Below are 16,741 nucleotides of genomic sequence, written 5' to 3'. Positions count from 1 at the left end.
AGAATCCCTTACTGCTCGGTCTGGAAGTAGTTCAGGAGGATGGATCGCTCCTGAGACTCCTCACCCCAGTCCTTAACGACGACGCAAGAGCAGTTGACGACCTTGCGGGCGTTGCCCTCACGGTCGAGGACGCCTAGACATGTCATGTTAGCATTTCCACCCATTTGATTCCTCTCGGTTCCAATGCCACGTACAGAGACCAGCCCACTCGCCGAGCTGCTTGCCATCGGGGATCTGGATCAGGGGAATGTTGTGCTCGTTGCAGAGAGCGACAACAAGCTTCTTGTAGGCCTCCTCCTCGCAGTTCTCGTTCAGGACACACATGTGAGCCTGTCGTCGGTCGAGGGCCTTGGAAGCCTCTCGGAGGCCGCGGGCGAGACCATCGTGCATGAGAGCGAGCTTCAGGACACCCTTGAGAGCGTCAAGAATGGACATCTGGCCCTTGGGGGCATCGCCGGAAACCTCAACAACATCGGCGACCTCGGGGGTGTTGTCTTCTACGTCCGACTATATCGCGAGAACTCGTCAGTAAACCGTGTGCCACCAGATAAAATTCCCACACCCCGCCGTCGCGAAAAATCGTCCCGCCGCGGGCGCGCGGGCAATTGGCCAGCAAGGGGCGTCGGATATCGTCAAACTCACCATCTTGGCTTGTTTTCTTGTCGGGCGATCCTCGAAGATTTCTATGTGTATCAAAGGGGAAAAGAAAAAAGGTTGGAAGGACGGGGGTTTGAGTCGTGATCTGGAAGTGTCTTCGTTCAGTCCCACGGTGATTTGCCGAAATCTAAACGACCGAGTGCGCTGTACCCTTAGGGCATTTTTACGTGCACGGACCACCAGGGCACACCACACACTCCCACCCCAATCTCGACTTTTTTTTTTCTGCCCACAACGCGTGCTTCTCTTCTCAACCAACGACCAACGTCAAATTCAACGAGGTATGTATGACTGATGACGCCGAACAGCGATTCGAAATCAGAAGGATGATGCCTTTCACCATGGCAGGAGAGAGCAATCGAGGGTCTCGCCGGCCGTGCGCTCTCGATACGCTCTTCTCTTCAGCACTGGGCGGCAGAACCCTCGCGATGCGGTCGCTGAGGGCACTCTCCACGCTCACGAGCCTTCCGAAGGGCTAACAATGGCTTTCGTTCCTGGCAGATACCTCATTTCCCGTCCCGACTTGAGAATCTCCTCAAAACACCGCCAAAATGGTCCGCACCTCCGTTCTCCACGACGCTCTCAACGCCATCAACAATGCCGAGAAGGCTGGCAAGCGTCAGGTCCTGATCCGACCTTCCTCCAAGGTCATCATCAAGTTCCTCCAGGTCATGCAGCGCCACGGTAGGTCATGGACTTTTCTTCTTCTTCTTCTTCTTCTTCTTCTTCTTCTACAATCTCCCTTGTTCGGCATGATAACTAGGGCTACCGTCGATACCGCACCACGACCCAGCCCCTATAAGTTGCCGATAGATTAAACCTCGGAGATCTTACACGTTTTTCTGATTTTTCTTACCCATGACGTCTAACGTTTAGTCTCTCGACACATCAACTAACTCGTTATCCCAGGCTACATTGGCGAGTTCGAGGAGGTCGATGACCACCGCTCCGGCAAGATCGTCGTCCAGCTCAACGGCCGCCTCAACAAGACCGGTGTCATCTCCCCCCGCTACAACGTCCGCCTCTCCGAGCTCGAGAAGTGGGTTGTCAAGCTGCTCCCTGCCCGTCAGTTCGGCTACGTCATCCTGACCACCTCTGCCGGTATCATGGACCACGAGGAGGCCCGACGCAAGCACGTCTCTGGCAAGATCATTGGCTTCTTCTACTAAACGGGACGGGGTAACCAAAAAAGTTTTTGACGAAAAAGAGTCTGGCATTCTCGGCGTTGGGGGGGAATTATGATGACAATGACCGATGCGATACTATAGCTATGGAGCTGGTCGCACACGCGAGCACTAGAATTGAACCTTAACGAGATGCTCAGATTCACCGATTCAGATGGCCCCTGTGAAGTTGATGTCGGCATGTGATATATGTCTTATTCTTGTCCAACCGCAAGCCCTATTTTACCAACTAGTTCCAATGTCATGCTGATATTCTGTCTGCCGTCTCACCATGCCCTGAAGGAGAGGGGCGTCTTGTAACCAACCAGTAGGCAGCTGGTTGCTGCCCGACGATCCAACCCTGGACTGCAAGTGCACGGAGCGAAGACAAAGCCAACGAGAAGGAGAAGGGAAGGCCAAAGGATACAGTACAAGCCTAGTGAAGTGGTTCGTCAAGTTATGGATGTTGGTACCAAAGTTCATTCGCTACCAACTACCAGAATCTCATTCTCAATGAGGTTACCTACCTAGGTCCTCATGATAGATCACAGTCACGTGACTCTGCATCTGGTCAGCAAGCCAAAGTCGTTGTAGCAACGCGATCGAGAACCAAGCCATTGTTTTCTTTATCCGAGCCCGTCCAATGAGAACGCCCCAACGCCAACTCGTCTCACCTCTCAACGTCGTTTTCATCGCCGGGTCCGGATGGCAAGACGTGTGACTTTTGTTACCATTACGCATTAATCTTATCATGATTCTTTCACTCGGCTGATTCCTACAGACTTTAGCGCATCTTCAAAGATACCCTCCTGTCTGGCACAGAGCCAGCTCATCGACAAGATGTGGTCCCTCGTATCTTTTCGAGCTTCTCAACGACGGCAGCTTTTTTCAGTTGCTGCCCTCGTATTCTTCTTTTTCTGTGCCTACACACTACTACGAATACCACCTGATCAATCTGGGAGGTACCAGGTACAGACACAAAGACAGGAACAAGCACCAATACAACCACAGTCAACTCCAGGGTCAGAAGGCATAGAAGATAAGGCGTCGACTGAAGGAAGCCCGAACCCCAAGCCAGTTCCTGAATCAGGGGCGCATCCCATCACATATCTCGTCAAAAATGCGCAGCGCGAGTTTGAAGAGGTCAAGGCCCGGCAATCCAAGTCGCTCCAGGAGGCAGTTGTCGAGTACCGTCGGCGATATGGAATGCCACCACCACCTCACTTTGACAAGTGGTATCAGTTCGCCAAGGACAATGGGGTCAAGTTGATTGATGAGTTTGACAACATTTACGACCTAATCACGCCGTTTTGGGGTCTCAGGCCCAAGACTATTCGGGCACGGGCTAGAGAGGCATTGGGATTCGACAACGGCCTGATTGGAGTGTCGATCCGTGATCACAAGATCACTTATATCCAGAATGGCGTCGAGTGGCAGCAAAATGCCACAAAGGGCATGATGACAAAGTTTCTCCAGTATCTCCCAGACATGGACCTCGCTTTCAACTTTCACGACGAGTCCCGAGTTATTCTATCTCACGAGGATCTGGCGAGATTGGTCAAGACCGCAAAAGAAAAGTATATGCCTGCAGCCTTTGCGGTTGAGAAACCCACCAACGACTTTACCAAGACCAACTCGGAGCTTCATGATGGAAAGTCGTTTGAGGAGACGACTCTTTCACGGTTCAACTTCTTTGCGCATCAGTCAACTTGGTCCCATTCCCGCCTGTCATGCCCACCAGAAACCCCAGCCCGGGCTATCGAGGATGATGAGAGCGTCGATTATCGGAGCAGGTACGGTATGGGCGACCTCGGTTTTGTATACAACACCACCGCCATGTCCGATATCTGCCTTTCGCCCTCACTCAAGTCCACGTTTGGCTTCTTTGGCGGTCCCAACGCATACGGCATTGTCCAAGACCTATTCCCTATCTTTTCTCAATCCAAGATCTCGTCCTACAGCGACCTCCTCTACCCTTCCACATGGGACTGGGCCGGCAAGGTGGAGTACGACGAGGACATGGACATGGAATGGGCCAAGAAGGAGAGCAAGCTGTACTGGCGCGGCTCCACGACAGGAGGATATAGCCGCGACGGCCGCTGGCGACGACAGCACCGCCAGCGTCTTGTTCAGAAGCTCAACGCCCGCGATCAAGCCCACATCCTCACCAGCCAGAGCACACCTCCCTGGGGCGCCAGCGAGGTGCCCCGCGGCGAATACCGCGACCTTGTTGATGTGCACTTCTCGCATATTGGGCAGTGTGACCCGGGCGACTGCGAAGCCCAGAGGGCATTCTTCAACGTGACCGACGCCGTGGATCAGCAGGACGCCTGGCGCAACAAGTACCTCCTCGACATGGACGGAAACGCCTTCTCGGGCCGCTTCGGCGCATTTCTCCGTAGCAAGAGCCTCGTCTTCAAGCTCGCCGTCTTCCGGGAGTGGCACGCCGAATGGCTTAGACCGTGGGCTCACTACGTGCCTTTCAGTGTCCAGGGTGACGACTGGCTCGAGGCGGTGCGCTTCTTTGACAGCGAGGAGACTGCCCGCGGGGAGGGCGAGCGCATCGCCATGGCGAGTCGGGAGTGGGCGAACCAGGCTTTCCGTCAGGTCGACATGGAGGCGTGGTTCTTTCGGTTGATGTTAGAGTAAGTATTTCCCGTGGATATTCTTCACGACGATACTGACATGTCTAGGTATGCTCGGGTGATGGACGACAAGAGGGAGGTGATTGGCTATGATCGCGCCAGCGCCAACAAGAAGCTTCCTACAACAGAGGGAACCGACTGAATGACTTGTGATATTACGGCTTCGAATGGCATTGCATATGGGAACATGGGGCATGGGTTCAATGGCGTTAAGGTTGGGTTGGGGTATATACAACACGAAGGCTTCACAGAGGAGCACCTCCATGCACGAGTTAACGAGTCTTGGATAGATATATATCCATCATGTTACAAGTTGAATTTTACTATGCCCGGAATCTATGATTAAACTAGCCCTACGCCGGATTCGCCAAAAGGATGCATCTTCTCTGAGTTCCCCCGATTTGATCGTGACTCTCAACCTTGAGCGACAACGATACACGGCCCACTCACATCGGAGTCCTACTCCTCCTCGCCCTCGGCGTCACGATCCTCAGAGGCCGATCTTGAGCGGTGAGCCGCTGGACTATGATGCCCTTCCTCCTCACCCTCAGCGTCATGATGTCCATGCTCCTCCTCTTCCTCCTCCTCACCCTGTCCCCAGCCCAGAGGGTTCTCGCGGTACTGCTTCATGGCCTCCTTCATGACTTCCGTGGGATCCTCTACCGTGATGTCGAGCTGGTCGACTATCTGCTCCTCCTCGGCGATGCCAATCTTGCGGGCAATGTTCTTGGTTCGCTGAGGTCGGATGACCGACTTTTGCATCACGGGGTAGTAGTAGACAGCCTTCTGGTTAGGATAGAATGTGTCCTCGTTGTACGCCAGGATAATCTCCTCCTCAAACTTGGTCGAGTGGTCGAGCTCCGTCTCCTGAGACGTCTCGTACGCTCGGAGCCGGTTGTACTGGAAGCAGCCGCCAGCGTCCGACTCATGCGTATACAGCTCCTCCTCGTTATGCTCGGGGTTCTCGACATCAAACTTGCGACGGAAACGGTCGCCTGCAGAGGTTGACTGCGCGAGGTAGTAGTCGTAGTTCATCAAGTTCTGGGGCTTGGGGTTGTTGACAGGATCCTGGTCGTGGGCTGCGAGCGCCAACTCGTACGCCTCTTCCTCCTGAGGCGTTCGGTCTATGGGCCTGAACAGACCACTGAGCAGACGTTTATCATAGGTGGACTCGCTGGCTACTGGGTTTTGATGGAATTTGAGGGTGACATATGCACCAGAGTCGGGGAAAGCATCGAGATCGGGGATGAGAGGAGAGCAGTCCACAACAGTAAGGTTCCTCTTGGAGGGATGCTTGACGCGCTTGGGGTCCTTGAGGTCGTGCTCGGCAATGTCGAAGCCCTTGTCGATCTTGCGCTTGATGGCCTGAGGCGAGTTGGCGGCGGGCTCGACGAAGCGACGGGACTTGTTGGCCTTTGTGAGCAGGGCGCGAGGCAGGGGGCCATCGTGGCGTTTCGTGACGGTGGACGAGATGTACTCGGTTCGACGAAGGAAGGAGACGTTGGCCTCGGCGACCTTTGGTTTTCCGAGGGCGGCAATGGGTCTTAGGAGCGGTCGGTCGTGAGGGTGAAGAGTAGGAGGATGAGCAGGCGCCTGAATTGCTACGCAGAGTTAGCATGAGCAGTCCCCATCGTCAAAGCTGAAACTCACATCGTTCGTCGCCATCAAAAACACCAGGCATGCCCACCAGGTCAAGGGGCATGCCCAGCTCAGCATCAGCTTCGATGTTCAGAGGCTGCTCCCTCGCAAGCCTTGATGCAAAGCCAGGAGTCGTGTACTGGCCACTGGCGAGGCCCGTGTTGGGGATGTCGAGCAGCTTTGGCGGGTGTGGTGGCGGCGGGAGCGCATTGGAGAAGCGGATGCGAGCGATGAAGTCCTGGTGAATGACGCGCTCGCCGGAGCGAGAAGCTGAAGACGACATGACTGTGTCGAATGGCGATGGGCGCCCGGGAGGTTAGGAATTGGTAAATGTGAGGCCCAAGATGTGAGGAGGGGGCGCGCAGATGAAGGGGTTTGGTTGGGTTAGTTGATGGAAAGTTGTTGGCGCGCGCACGGCTGAGGTCAAGGTCGAGGAAATCTGACTTTGCGGCGCAAGGCTGGCCCGTCAGAGCAGAGCTCCACGTCGCGTCAACACCACCACCACCAAAACCTCCAATTTCCATATCAACACTTCAGTGCAAGAAAAAGGATTCCAATTATCATGTTTAATGTCGTTTTCATTAAATGGTTCATCTCAAGACTCGAGCCTCTTGCGCTCTCGTTCGGTTCGCCCTAGTCCCAAGCCCATTCAAAGTCTATAAAACTACGTTTTGTTTCGTAGGCAACTCCCAGTTCCGTTATCGCCAATCCCAGTTATCGCCCGTTCGATTTCGTCCATCCATCGCTCCCACCTCATGATTTGCATGCAGTACAGCGTCCCCCGAGACACACACAACACATCGCATTAGTGCGCAGCTTGATAAAGCTAGCCGCGGTGTTTATACAGGACACGCAGGTCCCAGGTTCGGTTGGTTTCCCTGGCCGGTCGTGCCGAAAGAAGAAAATATCAGTCGTAAAATCTTCCCGTCGTGAATCAAGAGCTGTTCTTGGCGTAGTTCTTCTTGCCAACAGTGAAGGGCACATAGCGGTACTTGATCATGTGCTGGATCTGTTTTCGCACTGCGGGGGGTTAGCATCTGGCTGGACGTCCGTGATACGTCGAAACTCACTGGTAAGAACGAAGAGGATAATCCAGTACATGACCAGCACGGGCCAGAAGACGGGGACGTTGAACACCTCGAACCAACTGCACAAAAAGGAGATGAAGATGGCTCGGGTGGCCCAGTACCAGAACTTGAACTCAGGGAGTCGTCGGATGAAGGGCTTGAACTCCTCATCCTGCTTGGTGGGGAGAGTGCCCACGGAGCCATCCTCCATCTCATTGTCGATCTCTTCGTTCGAGGGGTCAAACTTGGGCTGCAAGAAGGCCAGGAACAGGTTCAGCAGGTAGATGCCGAGCGCGTAGGCAACTATACCATGTTAGTTGCAAGGTTTGGCGTGGAGGGGCTTCCTGGAATGAAGGCGTACCGATGTACCAGCCCTGCGCGAACAGGATTCGAAGGAAGAAGAGGAAGAGGCAGACAACGGTGCCGATCCATCGGTAGAGGACAAAGGGGGTCGACTGGTCCAGCAGAGCTTGGTAATGCTATAATCAAAGTGTCAACGGAGTCGCTTGCGCCGTGGGTTCGCCCTCGAGGAGACATACGCGCGCGATCTTGGATGTATGGACGCTGACAGCCTCGAAAGGGGTCTGCTCAGGCTCTGGCGCATTCATCTTGAACAAGTGTCGATTCGAGTCGCCTCGGTCGATAGAAACAGGAATATCTGTACAGGGTCGTTCAAGTCGAGTAACAAAAGATCAAGCCCTCAGGGATAGAAAACGGCGACTATGGCCCTGTTAAGGAAGAAGAAGAATTGATGACAAGATTAAAGTTGCGATGGATGGCGAATCCAAGAGGGCGAGCAGGGGACTTGCAACGTTTGGACTTTTTGGCGATGCAGCCACGTAAGGCCAGTTCTGCTCCCAAATGTTCTACCGGGGGTTTACCGGCGCAGCAAGAACCGTTGGCCGCCGGGTGGCCTCCCTTGGAACCGGAAAACGAGCCGTCTCATTGGTGATTCAGAGGCTCCGGGGCAAATTAGTTTAGGGGATCTCTTGGAGAAACACCCCTTGCCCCCCACCTGTCATTGGGGCGCAGCCCGTCGTGTAGGTCGCGTTTCGCGAGATGCCACTTTAAACAATGCATCTCCCTTTTCAAGCCCTGGAGCTTCAACTGGTAGGACGTGTATGACCTGTGTGTTGGGGGTTGAATGAGACTCTGAAATGGTTTAGTTCCCATCATCACCATGTCATTCTAATCTTCTTCTGTCAACCCTGCTTCACTCTTTGTGGGTTGCGGTTCATGTCAAGTCCTGGTGTTAGTGGAGCTATGAGAGCCAATTCGGCTGCCTAACACATTGCATCATCGTTCTCATGCGTAGAAAAGGAGGTAAATAAATACATCAGTACCCGTAGGTTAAAAAACACCGTCAATGTTCAAAGTCAATGTCCATATTGACTATTCTCCAACTCCATAGTTGCTTCGGCTCAATTCACGTGACAGTTCCAAGCCGTCGGCTTTGCCATGGATATGGGCGGCTGTTGTCTATATCCTCGGCTTATTTGCCGACGCTTTCCAGTTGCGTCACTGTAAGCTTAGTCAAGCTCCCTCGTCTCCAGCTCCAAGCTTCCAGTATCAACCTCCAGCTATATATCGCTCGGCCAATTGTTTCTACTTGAGAGAATTCGAAGGCTTCATTTCTTCACATAGCGGGTTCAATCATACCACTGTTTCTTTTTGACCTCAACTTGCTCTCCCTTTGTTCATTACAGCTGTCAAGATGAACGCCCTCCGATGCATGAGACCTGTGGCCGCTCGAGTGCCCTTCCAGCCATCTACTCTTCCCCGGATTGCGAGGGCATACAGCTCAAAGAGCTATGAGTTCATTCAGGTTTCTCAGCCGAAGCCCGGCGTTGGCCAAGGTAAGCCTATGCTTACAATTGAGGGGTTGCTGCATCAATATCTCACAAACTGACCACCATCAGTGACGTTGAACCGCCCCAAAGCTCTCAACGCTTTGTGCACACCTCTCATCAAGGAGCTCAACGAAGCTCTTCTCGACTTCAATGCCGCCAGTGATACTTCAGTCATTATCCTGACCGGCTCTGAGAGGGCCTTTGCTGCCGGTGCTGATATCAAGGAGATGGCCCCGCTCACCTTTGCTAAGGCTTACACCAACTCTTTCATCGAGTCCTGGTCCGACCTCACCACCCAGGTCAAGAAGCCCATTATCGCCGCCGTGTCCGGACATGCCCTCGGTGGCGGCTGCGAGCTGGCCATGATGTGCGACCTCATCTACTGCACCGAGACCGCCAACTTTGGCCAGCCCGAGATCAAGCTCGGCACCATCCCCGGAGCCGGCGGCAGCCAGCGCCTGACCCGTGCCATCGGCAAGTCCAAGGCCATGGAGCTCATCCTGACGGGCAAGTCCTTCTCCGGAGCCGACGCGGAGAAGTGGGGTCTCGCCGCCAGGACATTCCCTACCCACGAGGCCCTGATGGAGGGCACGTTGAAGCTGGCCGAGACCATCGCCGGCTACTCCAAGGTTGCCGTCGTGGCGGCCAAGGAGGTGGTCAACAAGAGCCAGGACCTGCCGCTGCGGGATGGCATCGAGTACGAGCGCCGAGTGTTCCACAGCCTGTTTGGCAGCCAGGACCAAAAGATTGGCATGAAGGCGTTTGCCGAGAAGAAGAAGGCTGAGTGGACTCACTCATGAGGAAAACATGGGATGAGAATATGAGATGAGATGGTGGCGATGCTGCTGTAGTTGCTATTGCTGGAGGCTGCTTATGGCTTCCTTGCCTCGCTGCGGCTTACGAAGGAAGCAATCCTCCTCAGAATTAGCCATGGTAGATGCAATACAGACCCGTTGCAGCCGTAGGACGCAGAGTATGTTTGTTTATGATTGCAAGTAATGGAAACAATGGTAAGTCCCGAAAATAGGTGATTCAATCTTGCATAGTTAGGTAGGTAGTGAGAACCAGTCACAACATAGGCAAGGAAAACATCCATGGTTCATAGACGGATTTCAAGACTTTCATATCCATACAGATATCCATATCTTCTGGGTCCACAAACATCAAACGTGCCAAATGTCTCGGGCTCGATCAAGTGTCCGCCCTTGTGACCGGCATCGCATCTTTCAACCACTCGACACCATCTCGCTGTTCATGAGGTGGGGGGGAGGCGGTGGTTCCTCCAGGGATGTTGTAAGCGGACATCTGTAGTTGGTGTGAGTGAGAGGGATGGATGGGATGGAAGGCTCCGCATGATGACACGGGAACAGCCACAACCCGCTGTTGGTTCATGGCAATGGCGGGCTAATGGATTACAGTAAGGATGAGGTCAGGGAAGAGTCAACAAAGAGGGAATGGAAAGTAAACAACTGGCTTTCCCATCTTGGGATGCTCTGCGGATAGCCTATCATTGCCTGATGGACAGCGTGTTGGTTATACGTCAAGTGTCTCGCAGGCCTCGCACACGCTCCACAGACATACATGAGGAAATGGGAACTCTCGTCTTCCATGTAGCTGCCCAACCTCTTCCCGCCTTCTTTTTGGTCTTGCACACGCTGTTTAAAAAAAAATGTGTGTGCCGTCGGATGGGATGCCAATGCAGCGATTTCCTCCGCCTTTTCCTCTCTCGTAGCGCCCATGCCCAGGCCCAGGCTAGGCCCCCAAGACCCAAGACCAACCCCCGCCACCCACTAATGGATGACCTCTAATAGTCGGCCCAACGCCCATCCTCGACCGGACTCGTATCCTTAAACATATCTCTGCTGTATTCTTCAGCGGAGGCTCCTCCTGCGTGCGCATCCCCTTTTACCCAGAATATGGGCTGTAGTCTATATACCGTGACATGAATGGAGCCTCCACAAGCTGGCCTGGACCTGGAAAAGGAGCTGACGTGCTCGGTATGCCCTTCTCCCCGCCTTTGATCTTGCATCACCACCAACCCATCACTAACCTTGCGCAGATCTGCACGGAGCTCCTATACCGACCTTTGACCCTTCTTGACTGCCTTCACACCTTTTGCGGCGCCTGTCTCAAGGAATGGTTCTCCTTTCAAGCCACGACGGCCGAGCGATCGCCAAACCCGCCAGTTCCCGGCGCCAACATCTTTACTTGCCCATCATGTCGAGCCGCCGTTCGAGATACCGCGCACAATGCCACTGTTGTGACGCTATTGGACATGTACATCGCTGCGAATCCGGATAAGGACCGGTCGGCCGCGGAGAAGGAGGAGATGGCCAAGAAGTACAAGCCTGGCGACCAGGTGCTGCCCAGAGTAAACACCCATAGAACGGCCGAGGAGCGGCGCGCAGACGAAGAGGATAGAAGGTTGGTGGAGGAGGTTAGAGAGTTGAGTCTGCAGGAATCTGGAATATCATCTGGACCCCCAAGGACACGACGTAGACGTGAGAGTCGCTCTGTGGATGATAGAGGCAGGTCGGGCAGAGATCGGAGCTTGGACAGCCGCCAGCGTCGACCAGGACATCGCCCTCGCACAGACGACGGAGCCCGTCACAGCGCCGACCAGCTGTCCGAGGGTGAACGGAGACATCGACGAAGCGACTCGAGACAACGCCAGATTGAGCATCAGTCATCCATCAGGTCGCTCATCAGCTCGGCTGACATGAGCGAGCGAGACATTGAGAGAGAAATCGAGGACTTTGCCAGGCAGATTCAGGAGGAAGGCCTTCTTGACGGGCTTGATTTGGATAGTATCGACTTGAGTCGTGATGACGAGCTCAGTAGGCGCATCACCGAAGCGTACCGACGACGACAGAGGGAACGCGCGCGAGACACATCGCGGAGGAACAACGGAAGTAGCTATCAGTCATCATCACGGCACACAGAATCTGGGCAGTCGGACTCCCGCATGCTGGCCCCGGACGGAAACAGGGCACCCAGAGGAAGACCCCGTCCTCATTCCAGGTCAACAAGCGCGGCCAGTGCTGCCAGCGCTGCCAGCCAGACCGAGGAGCGAAGTCGACCACCGCCATCCAACCCTTCAGCAAATCTTGAGGTACAGGACACAGGTCGACGAACAAGGCGCAGGACCGCCAGCGGAAGCCGTAGTGCTACTGCGCCAGTCTTTCCAACTACCAACGAAGCCAGACCTGCCGCCCGATCTTCAACTGATCTTACATTGAGATCTCAAACCTCGGATCCGACTCAATCTCGACCTAGCTTCAGTGAGGGACGCAGTACCAGCACTCCTATTCACCATGGACCGTTCCCTAACCCATCCGAAGCTGCGGCGTCGACGGGCAACAATGGAAACCTTTCTTTTGCCAACCGGCAAGGAAACACATCAAACACCTTGAGTGCAGCGCAGTCTTCCACTGGCCACGCCGAACAAACAGCAGGACGCACTAGTCGTTCCCGTCCTGCAGACCTCGCGATTGTTCACCAGACGGTAGCCAGTCCAGTCAGTAGCCCAACTGTCTCGGGACAGGGACACCAGAGAACAAGATCTCAACTATTTCCCGAGCCATCCATCAGCTGTGCTCGATGCAACAAACCACACATTGAGTATGAGCTTCACTATAACTGCTCCGTCTGCGCCAGCGGCCAGTGGAACATGTGTCTCGACTGCTACCGAGCTGGTAAGGGTTGCCTTTACTGGTTCGGATTTGGTTACGGTGCCTGGTCCAAATGGGAAAAGACACGCCAGCAGAAAGGAGATCCCTCAATGGCAAGGCCACATCTGCTCACGGCAAGTCGGTATCGACCTCCTCGCGCTACTCCCGGCGGCGCAGATGGCCGGAAAACCATGACGACCGACGATCCCCGGCATCGACTAGAGAGCGGCACATTTTGCGCCAGATGTTCTGCCTGGACAAACGAGTGTTACTGGCGTTGTGATGTCTGTAACGAAGGAGATTGGGGTTTCTGCAACAACTGCGTGAATCAAGGGAGATCATGCACGCATACTCTGCTGCCATTAGCTCATGAAGCAACACAGCCAGCTCAAAGCAGATCGGGAAGCCCACCAAGATCACCAGGAAGACCTCCAGCAGCAACCATCTTCAAAGGACCCAACGCGTCGAACGCTGGCCCCTTCAAGCCCCTGACATTTGCGACACGGTGCGATATCTGTCAAGACCCTATCCTCCCGAACAAGGCAAGATATCACTGCTATCAATGCACAAGCTCTCTAGTTCCAGATGCGGCACCAGGCGATTACGATATTTGCGCATCTTGCTATGGCACTCTCGTCACTCAGCGCCAGATCAGCCCTGAGAACGGTCACGCTGGGTGGAGGAGGTGTCTTCATGGTCACAGAATGGTAGTTGTTGCATTCACTGATGGTAAGATCGGGCAGTGGAGGTACATCGCTCAGGACTTAGTTGGAGGTCGTGGGCTACGATTCGAGCCAGCCGACAAGCCTGAGCATCGCGAGAAGGGACTTCAGAAATGGGTATGGCAACGCGGCGATCAGACAGCAGCTCGCCTCGTCACCAGAGACGTATCAGAAACAGCACCCTCCAGCGACGGCTCGACAAACTTTACACAGAGCTTCCCTCCGGATGGCGGAGTGGGCATGAAGGCGAGCGCGAGGTGGGGATGGTATCCCAAGTCGGGAGCAGACGACGAGCTCCTCTTTCCTCGGGGCGCAGAAATCAAAGAAATTGAAGACGTGAACGGAGATTGGTACTTTGGGACATACATGGGCTCTCGGGGACTGTTCCCAGCGCCGTATGTGCGGCCGGATCAGAATTCCTCTTAAGAGCCTGGAGCATGGAGTAAGACAAGGGGTCGACGGCGCCTCATTGGATCAAGAGACTTATGATCAACGTTTCCAGGATATCAAATCTTTCATATTTACTGCGTATATATCATTCAAATATCCATATCTCACAAAATTTGTCATCTTGAGCGTTATGGTGTCATTGAGGCCATCATGGAACTCGGTGTGGATCCTCGCCGACAGCCCGGGATTGCGCCATAGCTGCCCGCCGGTTGCGGCCCCACCACATCTAGACGCTTTCCCTTCTTACCAAGCCAAAACCCTCCACAAAGCAACCTCGCTCGCCTGGGACTCTTTCGTTTCTGCTGCTCTGTCAATTGACCCCTTCCGAAGCTCGTGATCCTCCTGCTCCGTCCCAATGTTCCGTCACAGCGTCCGGCGGCTCGCCGTTGCTGCCGCAAAGGCTGCTGAGCCTAGCGCCCACACCATCGCCGTGTCCCAGGCCCAGGGCGTTTCTCGGGGTCTTACCGGAGGTTTGTAGCCCATGTGCCGTGCTGTGTGATAGCTACACAAGCTAACTCCCCGCTGCAGCCATCGGAAACACCCCCCTCATCCGCCTCAACCACCTCTCCGAAGAGACGGGCTGCGAGATCCTCGGCAAGGCCGAGTTCATGAACCCCGGTGGCTCGGTCAAGGATCGTGCCGCCCTCTACGTGGTCAAGGACGCCGAGGAGCGCGGCCTGCTCAAGCCCGGCGGCACCGTGGTCGAGGGCACCGCCGGAAACACGGGCATCGGTCTCGCCCACGTCTGCCGGTCACGGGGTTACAAGCTCGTCATCTACATGCCCAACACGCAGTCCCAGGGCAAGATCGACCTCCTCCGGCTCCTCGGCGCAGAGGTCTACCCCGTCCCCGCCGTCGCCTTTGACAACCCCGAGAACTACAACCATCAGGCCCGCCGCCACGCCGAGCGACTTGACAACGCCGTCTGGACGAACCAGTTCGACAACACTGCCAACCGCCGGGCGCACATTGAGACTACAGGACCTGAGATCTGGGCTCAGACGCAGGGCAAGGTCGATGCTTTCACTTGCGCTACCGGTACCGCTGGCACTCTGGCCGGTATCACTCGGTATCTAAAGGAGGTCTCAAACGGCCGGGTAAAGAGCTTCCTCGCCGATCCTCCCGGCAGTGTTCTGCACTCGTACATCTCCTCGGGCGGCAAGCTCATCGAGCGCACGGGGTCCAGTATCACTGAGGGCATTGGCCAGGGTCGCATCACGGACAACCTCCAGCCCGATATCGGTCTTGTGGACGGCTCTCTGACCATCGCCGACGAGAAGAGTATTGAGATGGTGTACCGCTGCCTTGACGAGGAGGGCCTGTACCTGGGTGCCAGTTCGTCGCTCAACGTGGTGGCGGCCAAGGAGGTGGCCGAGAAGCTGGGCAAGGGCCACACCGTCGTCACGGTCCTCTGCGACGGCGCCTACAGATACGCCGACCGGCTATTCTCGCGCAAGTGGCTGACGGAGAAGAAGCTCCTGGGGGCCATCCCCAAGCACCTGGAGAAGTACATTGTTCTACCATAGAAGGGTGCATGTTGTACAAAAAGCTAGATGTTACAGAGTAAATTGTACATGGTCAAACGTTAAAATATCTTTTTCATGTCTATACCGACCACTGGGGCTCTCGGCCCGTCGTCAAAGTGTATGTCTCGGCCCAGCGTTCAAGATAGCGTGGGTCGGCCTTGATAAAGTCCTTGAGGTGCTGCTCCATTGCGTCCCGGATGGGCGTCAGGTCCTTGGCAGCGTCACCGAGGATCTCCTGGGCCAGCTCCATGCCCTTGATGTTCTGAGCCAGCGCGAGGATATAGAAGTTGACGGAAAGGAAGTTGTTCTTGTTCTCGGTCTCCTTGGTAAGGGGAGAGCGGGGGTTCAGGTCGGCGAGGACGGGGGAGTTGACCAAATCGTCAGTACCGAGGCGAGCCCAGGAGCTGGTGATGGACTCAACGTTGTCCTTGAGAGCCTGCACGTCAACCTCTGCTGAGGTCTCGGCCGCCTGCTGCGCCTTGATGGACGAAGCTTGGGCGAAGAGGAGCAGTCCTTGGATAACGGGGGAGTGGTGTAGCCGTTCCGTGGGGTTGGTGCGCGAGGTCTGGTGCTCTGGTCGCTGAATAAGGTCCAGAACCAGCTCAATCCACCTCAGAGCCTGCACAGACTCGTTCGCCTCCCCGCTTGGCAAAGTGATCTTGTTGTTGATGTTCGCCAGAAGGAGAACAAGGTGGTTCTTCCTCGTCAAGCGGAGACCGGTCTTGTCGGCCTGCTTGGCGCACTCGATGATGGCATAGGTCTGCTTGCTCTGTCCCGCCTTGCGGATGATCTTGTCGTAGTGGTAATTATGCAGGCGGATGCCGGCCTTCTTGTAGCCGGCGAGCAGGGTGCCGAGGTTGTTCCAGTCCTCCTTGGTCTCCATGAGCTTCAGGACGTCTGAGAGGGCCTTCTTCGAGTTGGGGATCTCCTTGAAGCGGTCGATGGTGGTGAACTTATGCTCAAGGCCGTCGAGCTCGATGACAACGGGGTTCTGCTGGATGAAGGAGCGCATCTTGGGGTCGAAGACGAGCTTGCGCTGCTTCTTAGGGAGGTAAGCCGGGAAAATGATCTTTTCCTGGATCTCGCCGAGGGCCTCGTTGAGCTCAGTGTTTTCGGTCTTGGAGAAGATGGCGCTCAATCCTACAATATTTAGCTGTTGGACGGATAGAAGGACCCTTCATGGCAACATACCATGGGTGGGAGATGAGCTGAATTGGCGGGTTGAAAGCGCAGGGGCTCGCAGGTTGGCCAGTGGCCGAGCCACTGACGCCAATGATCTCTTAACCATTGTAATTGACCGTGGGGGGATAATCTATGAGGCTATACAGAGAATATCCCAGCCGAATAATTGA

At 55.0% G+C, this 16,741-nt stretch overlaps 9 protein-coding genes across 9 annotated transcripts; 5 read left to right on the top strand and 4 right to left on the bottom strand.

Annotated features, from left to right (window-relative positions):
* Window positions 1-8: 8 nt before the first annotated feature.
* Window positions 9-435, bottom strand: LRP88_09813 (40S ribosomal protein eS12; the record flags this gene model as incomplete). The annotated part of the gene is made up of 2 exons (XM_083246291.1): window positions 9-133; window positions 195-435. The coding sequence occupies 2 exons, from the start codon at window positions 433-435 to the stop codon at window positions 9-11; spliced, it is 366 nt and encodes a 121-aa protein (XP_083097404.1).
* A 773-nt stretch (window positions 436-1,208) lies between these two features.
* LRP88_09812 (40S ribosomal protein uS8) lies at window positions 1,209-1,826 on the top strand (the record flags this gene model as incomplete). The annotated part of the gene is made up of 2 exons (XM_083246290.1): window positions 1,209-1,341; window positions 1,567-1,826. 2 exons carry the CDS (start codon window positions 1,209-1,211, stop codon window positions 1,824-1,826), a joined length of 393 nt encoding a protein of 130 aa, XP_083097403.1.
* Window positions 1,827-2,660: 834 nt separating this feature from the next.
* On the top strand, window positions 2,661-4,607 carry LRP88_09811 (glycosyl transferase family 90-domain-containing protein; the record flags this gene model as incomplete). The annotated part of the gene is made up of 2 exons (XM_083246289.1): window positions 2,661-4,459; window positions 4,514-4,607. The coding sequence occupies 2 exons, from the start codon at window positions 2,661-2,663 to the stop codon at window positions 4,605-4,607; spliced, it is 1,893 nt and encodes a 630-aa protein (XP_083097402.1).
* Window positions 4,608-4,924: 317 nt separating this feature from the next.
* Window positions 4,925-6,386, bottom strand: LRP88_09810 (RNA polymerase II-associated; the record flags this gene model as incomplete). Its single annotated transcript, XM_083246288.1, has 2 exons — window positions 4,925-6,066; window positions 6,116-6,386. The coding sequence occupies 2 exons, from the start codon at window positions 6,384-6,386 to the stop codon at window positions 4,925-4,927; spliced, it is 1,413 nt and encodes a 470-aa protein (XP_083097401.1).
* A 651-nt stretch (window positions 6,387-7,037) lies between these two features.
* Window positions 7,038-7,778, bottom strand: LRP88_09809 (protein retrieval receptor; the record flags this gene model as incomplete). The annotated part of the gene is made up of 4 exons (XM_083246287.1): window positions 7,038-7,123; window positions 7,174-7,473; window positions 7,532-7,649; window positions 7,710-7,778. 4 exons carry the CDS (start codon window positions 7,776-7,778, stop codon window positions 7,038-7,040), a joined length of 573 nt encoding a protein of 190 aa, XP_083097400.1.
* An 850-nt stretch (window positions 7,779-8,628) lies between these two features.
* LRP88_09808 (enoyl-CoA hydratase echA) lies at window positions 8,629-9,820 on the top strand (the record flags this gene model as incomplete). Its single annotated transcript, XM_083246286.1, has 3 exons — window positions 8,629-8,647; window positions 8,925-9,026; window positions 9,090-9,820. 3 exons carry the CDS (start codon window positions 8,629-8,631, stop codon window positions 9,818-9,820), a joined length of 852 nt encoding a protein of 283 aa, XP_083097399.1.
* Window positions 9,821-10,966: 1,146 nt separating this feature from the next.
* Window positions 10,967-13,839, top strand: LRP88_09807 (uncharacterized protein; the record flags this gene model as incomplete). Its single annotated transcript, XM_083246285.1, has 3 exons — window positions 10,967-11,017; window positions 11,080-12,937; window positions 13,277-13,839. 3 exons carry the CDS (start codon window positions 10,967-10,969, stop codon window positions 13,837-13,839), a joined length of 2,472 nt encoding a protein of 823 aa, XP_083097398.1.
* A 379-nt stretch (window positions 13,840-14,218) lies between these two features.
* LRP88_09806 (tryptophan synthase beta subunit-like PLP-dependent enzyme) lies at window positions 14,219-15,389 on the top strand (the record flags this gene model as incomplete). Its single annotated transcript, XM_083246284.1, has 2 exons — window positions 14,219-14,333; window positions 14,392-15,389. The coding sequence occupies 2 exons, from the start codon at window positions 14,219-14,221 to the stop codon at window positions 15,387-15,389; spliced, it is 1,113 nt and encodes a 370-aa protein (XP_083097397.1).
* A 79-nt stretch (window positions 15,390-15,468) lies between these two features.
* LRP88_09805 (uncharacterized protein) lies at window positions 15,469-16,677 on the bottom strand (the record flags this gene model as incomplete). The annotated part of the gene is made up of 2 exons (XM_083246283.1): window positions 15,469-16,529; window positions 16,581-16,677. 2 exons carry the CDS (start codon window positions 16,675-16,677, stop codon window positions 15,469-15,471), a joined length of 1,158 nt encoding a protein of 385 aa, XP_083097396.1.
* Between the last annotated feature and the right edge of the window lie 64 nt (window positions 16,678-16,741).

Source organism: Fusarium phalaenopsidis (genome assembly GCF_050370095.1).
Source record: "Fusarium phalaenopsidis strain FUZ10S chromosome Unknown contig_32304, whole genome shotgun sequence".
Classification (NCBI taxonomy): Eukaryota; Fungi; Ascomycota; class Sordariomycetes; order Hypocreales; family Nectriaceae; genus Fusarium; species Fusarium phalaenopsidis.
Note: the sequence above shows the minus strand (reverse complement) of the source record. Positions and strands in the feature narration are given on the sequence as shown.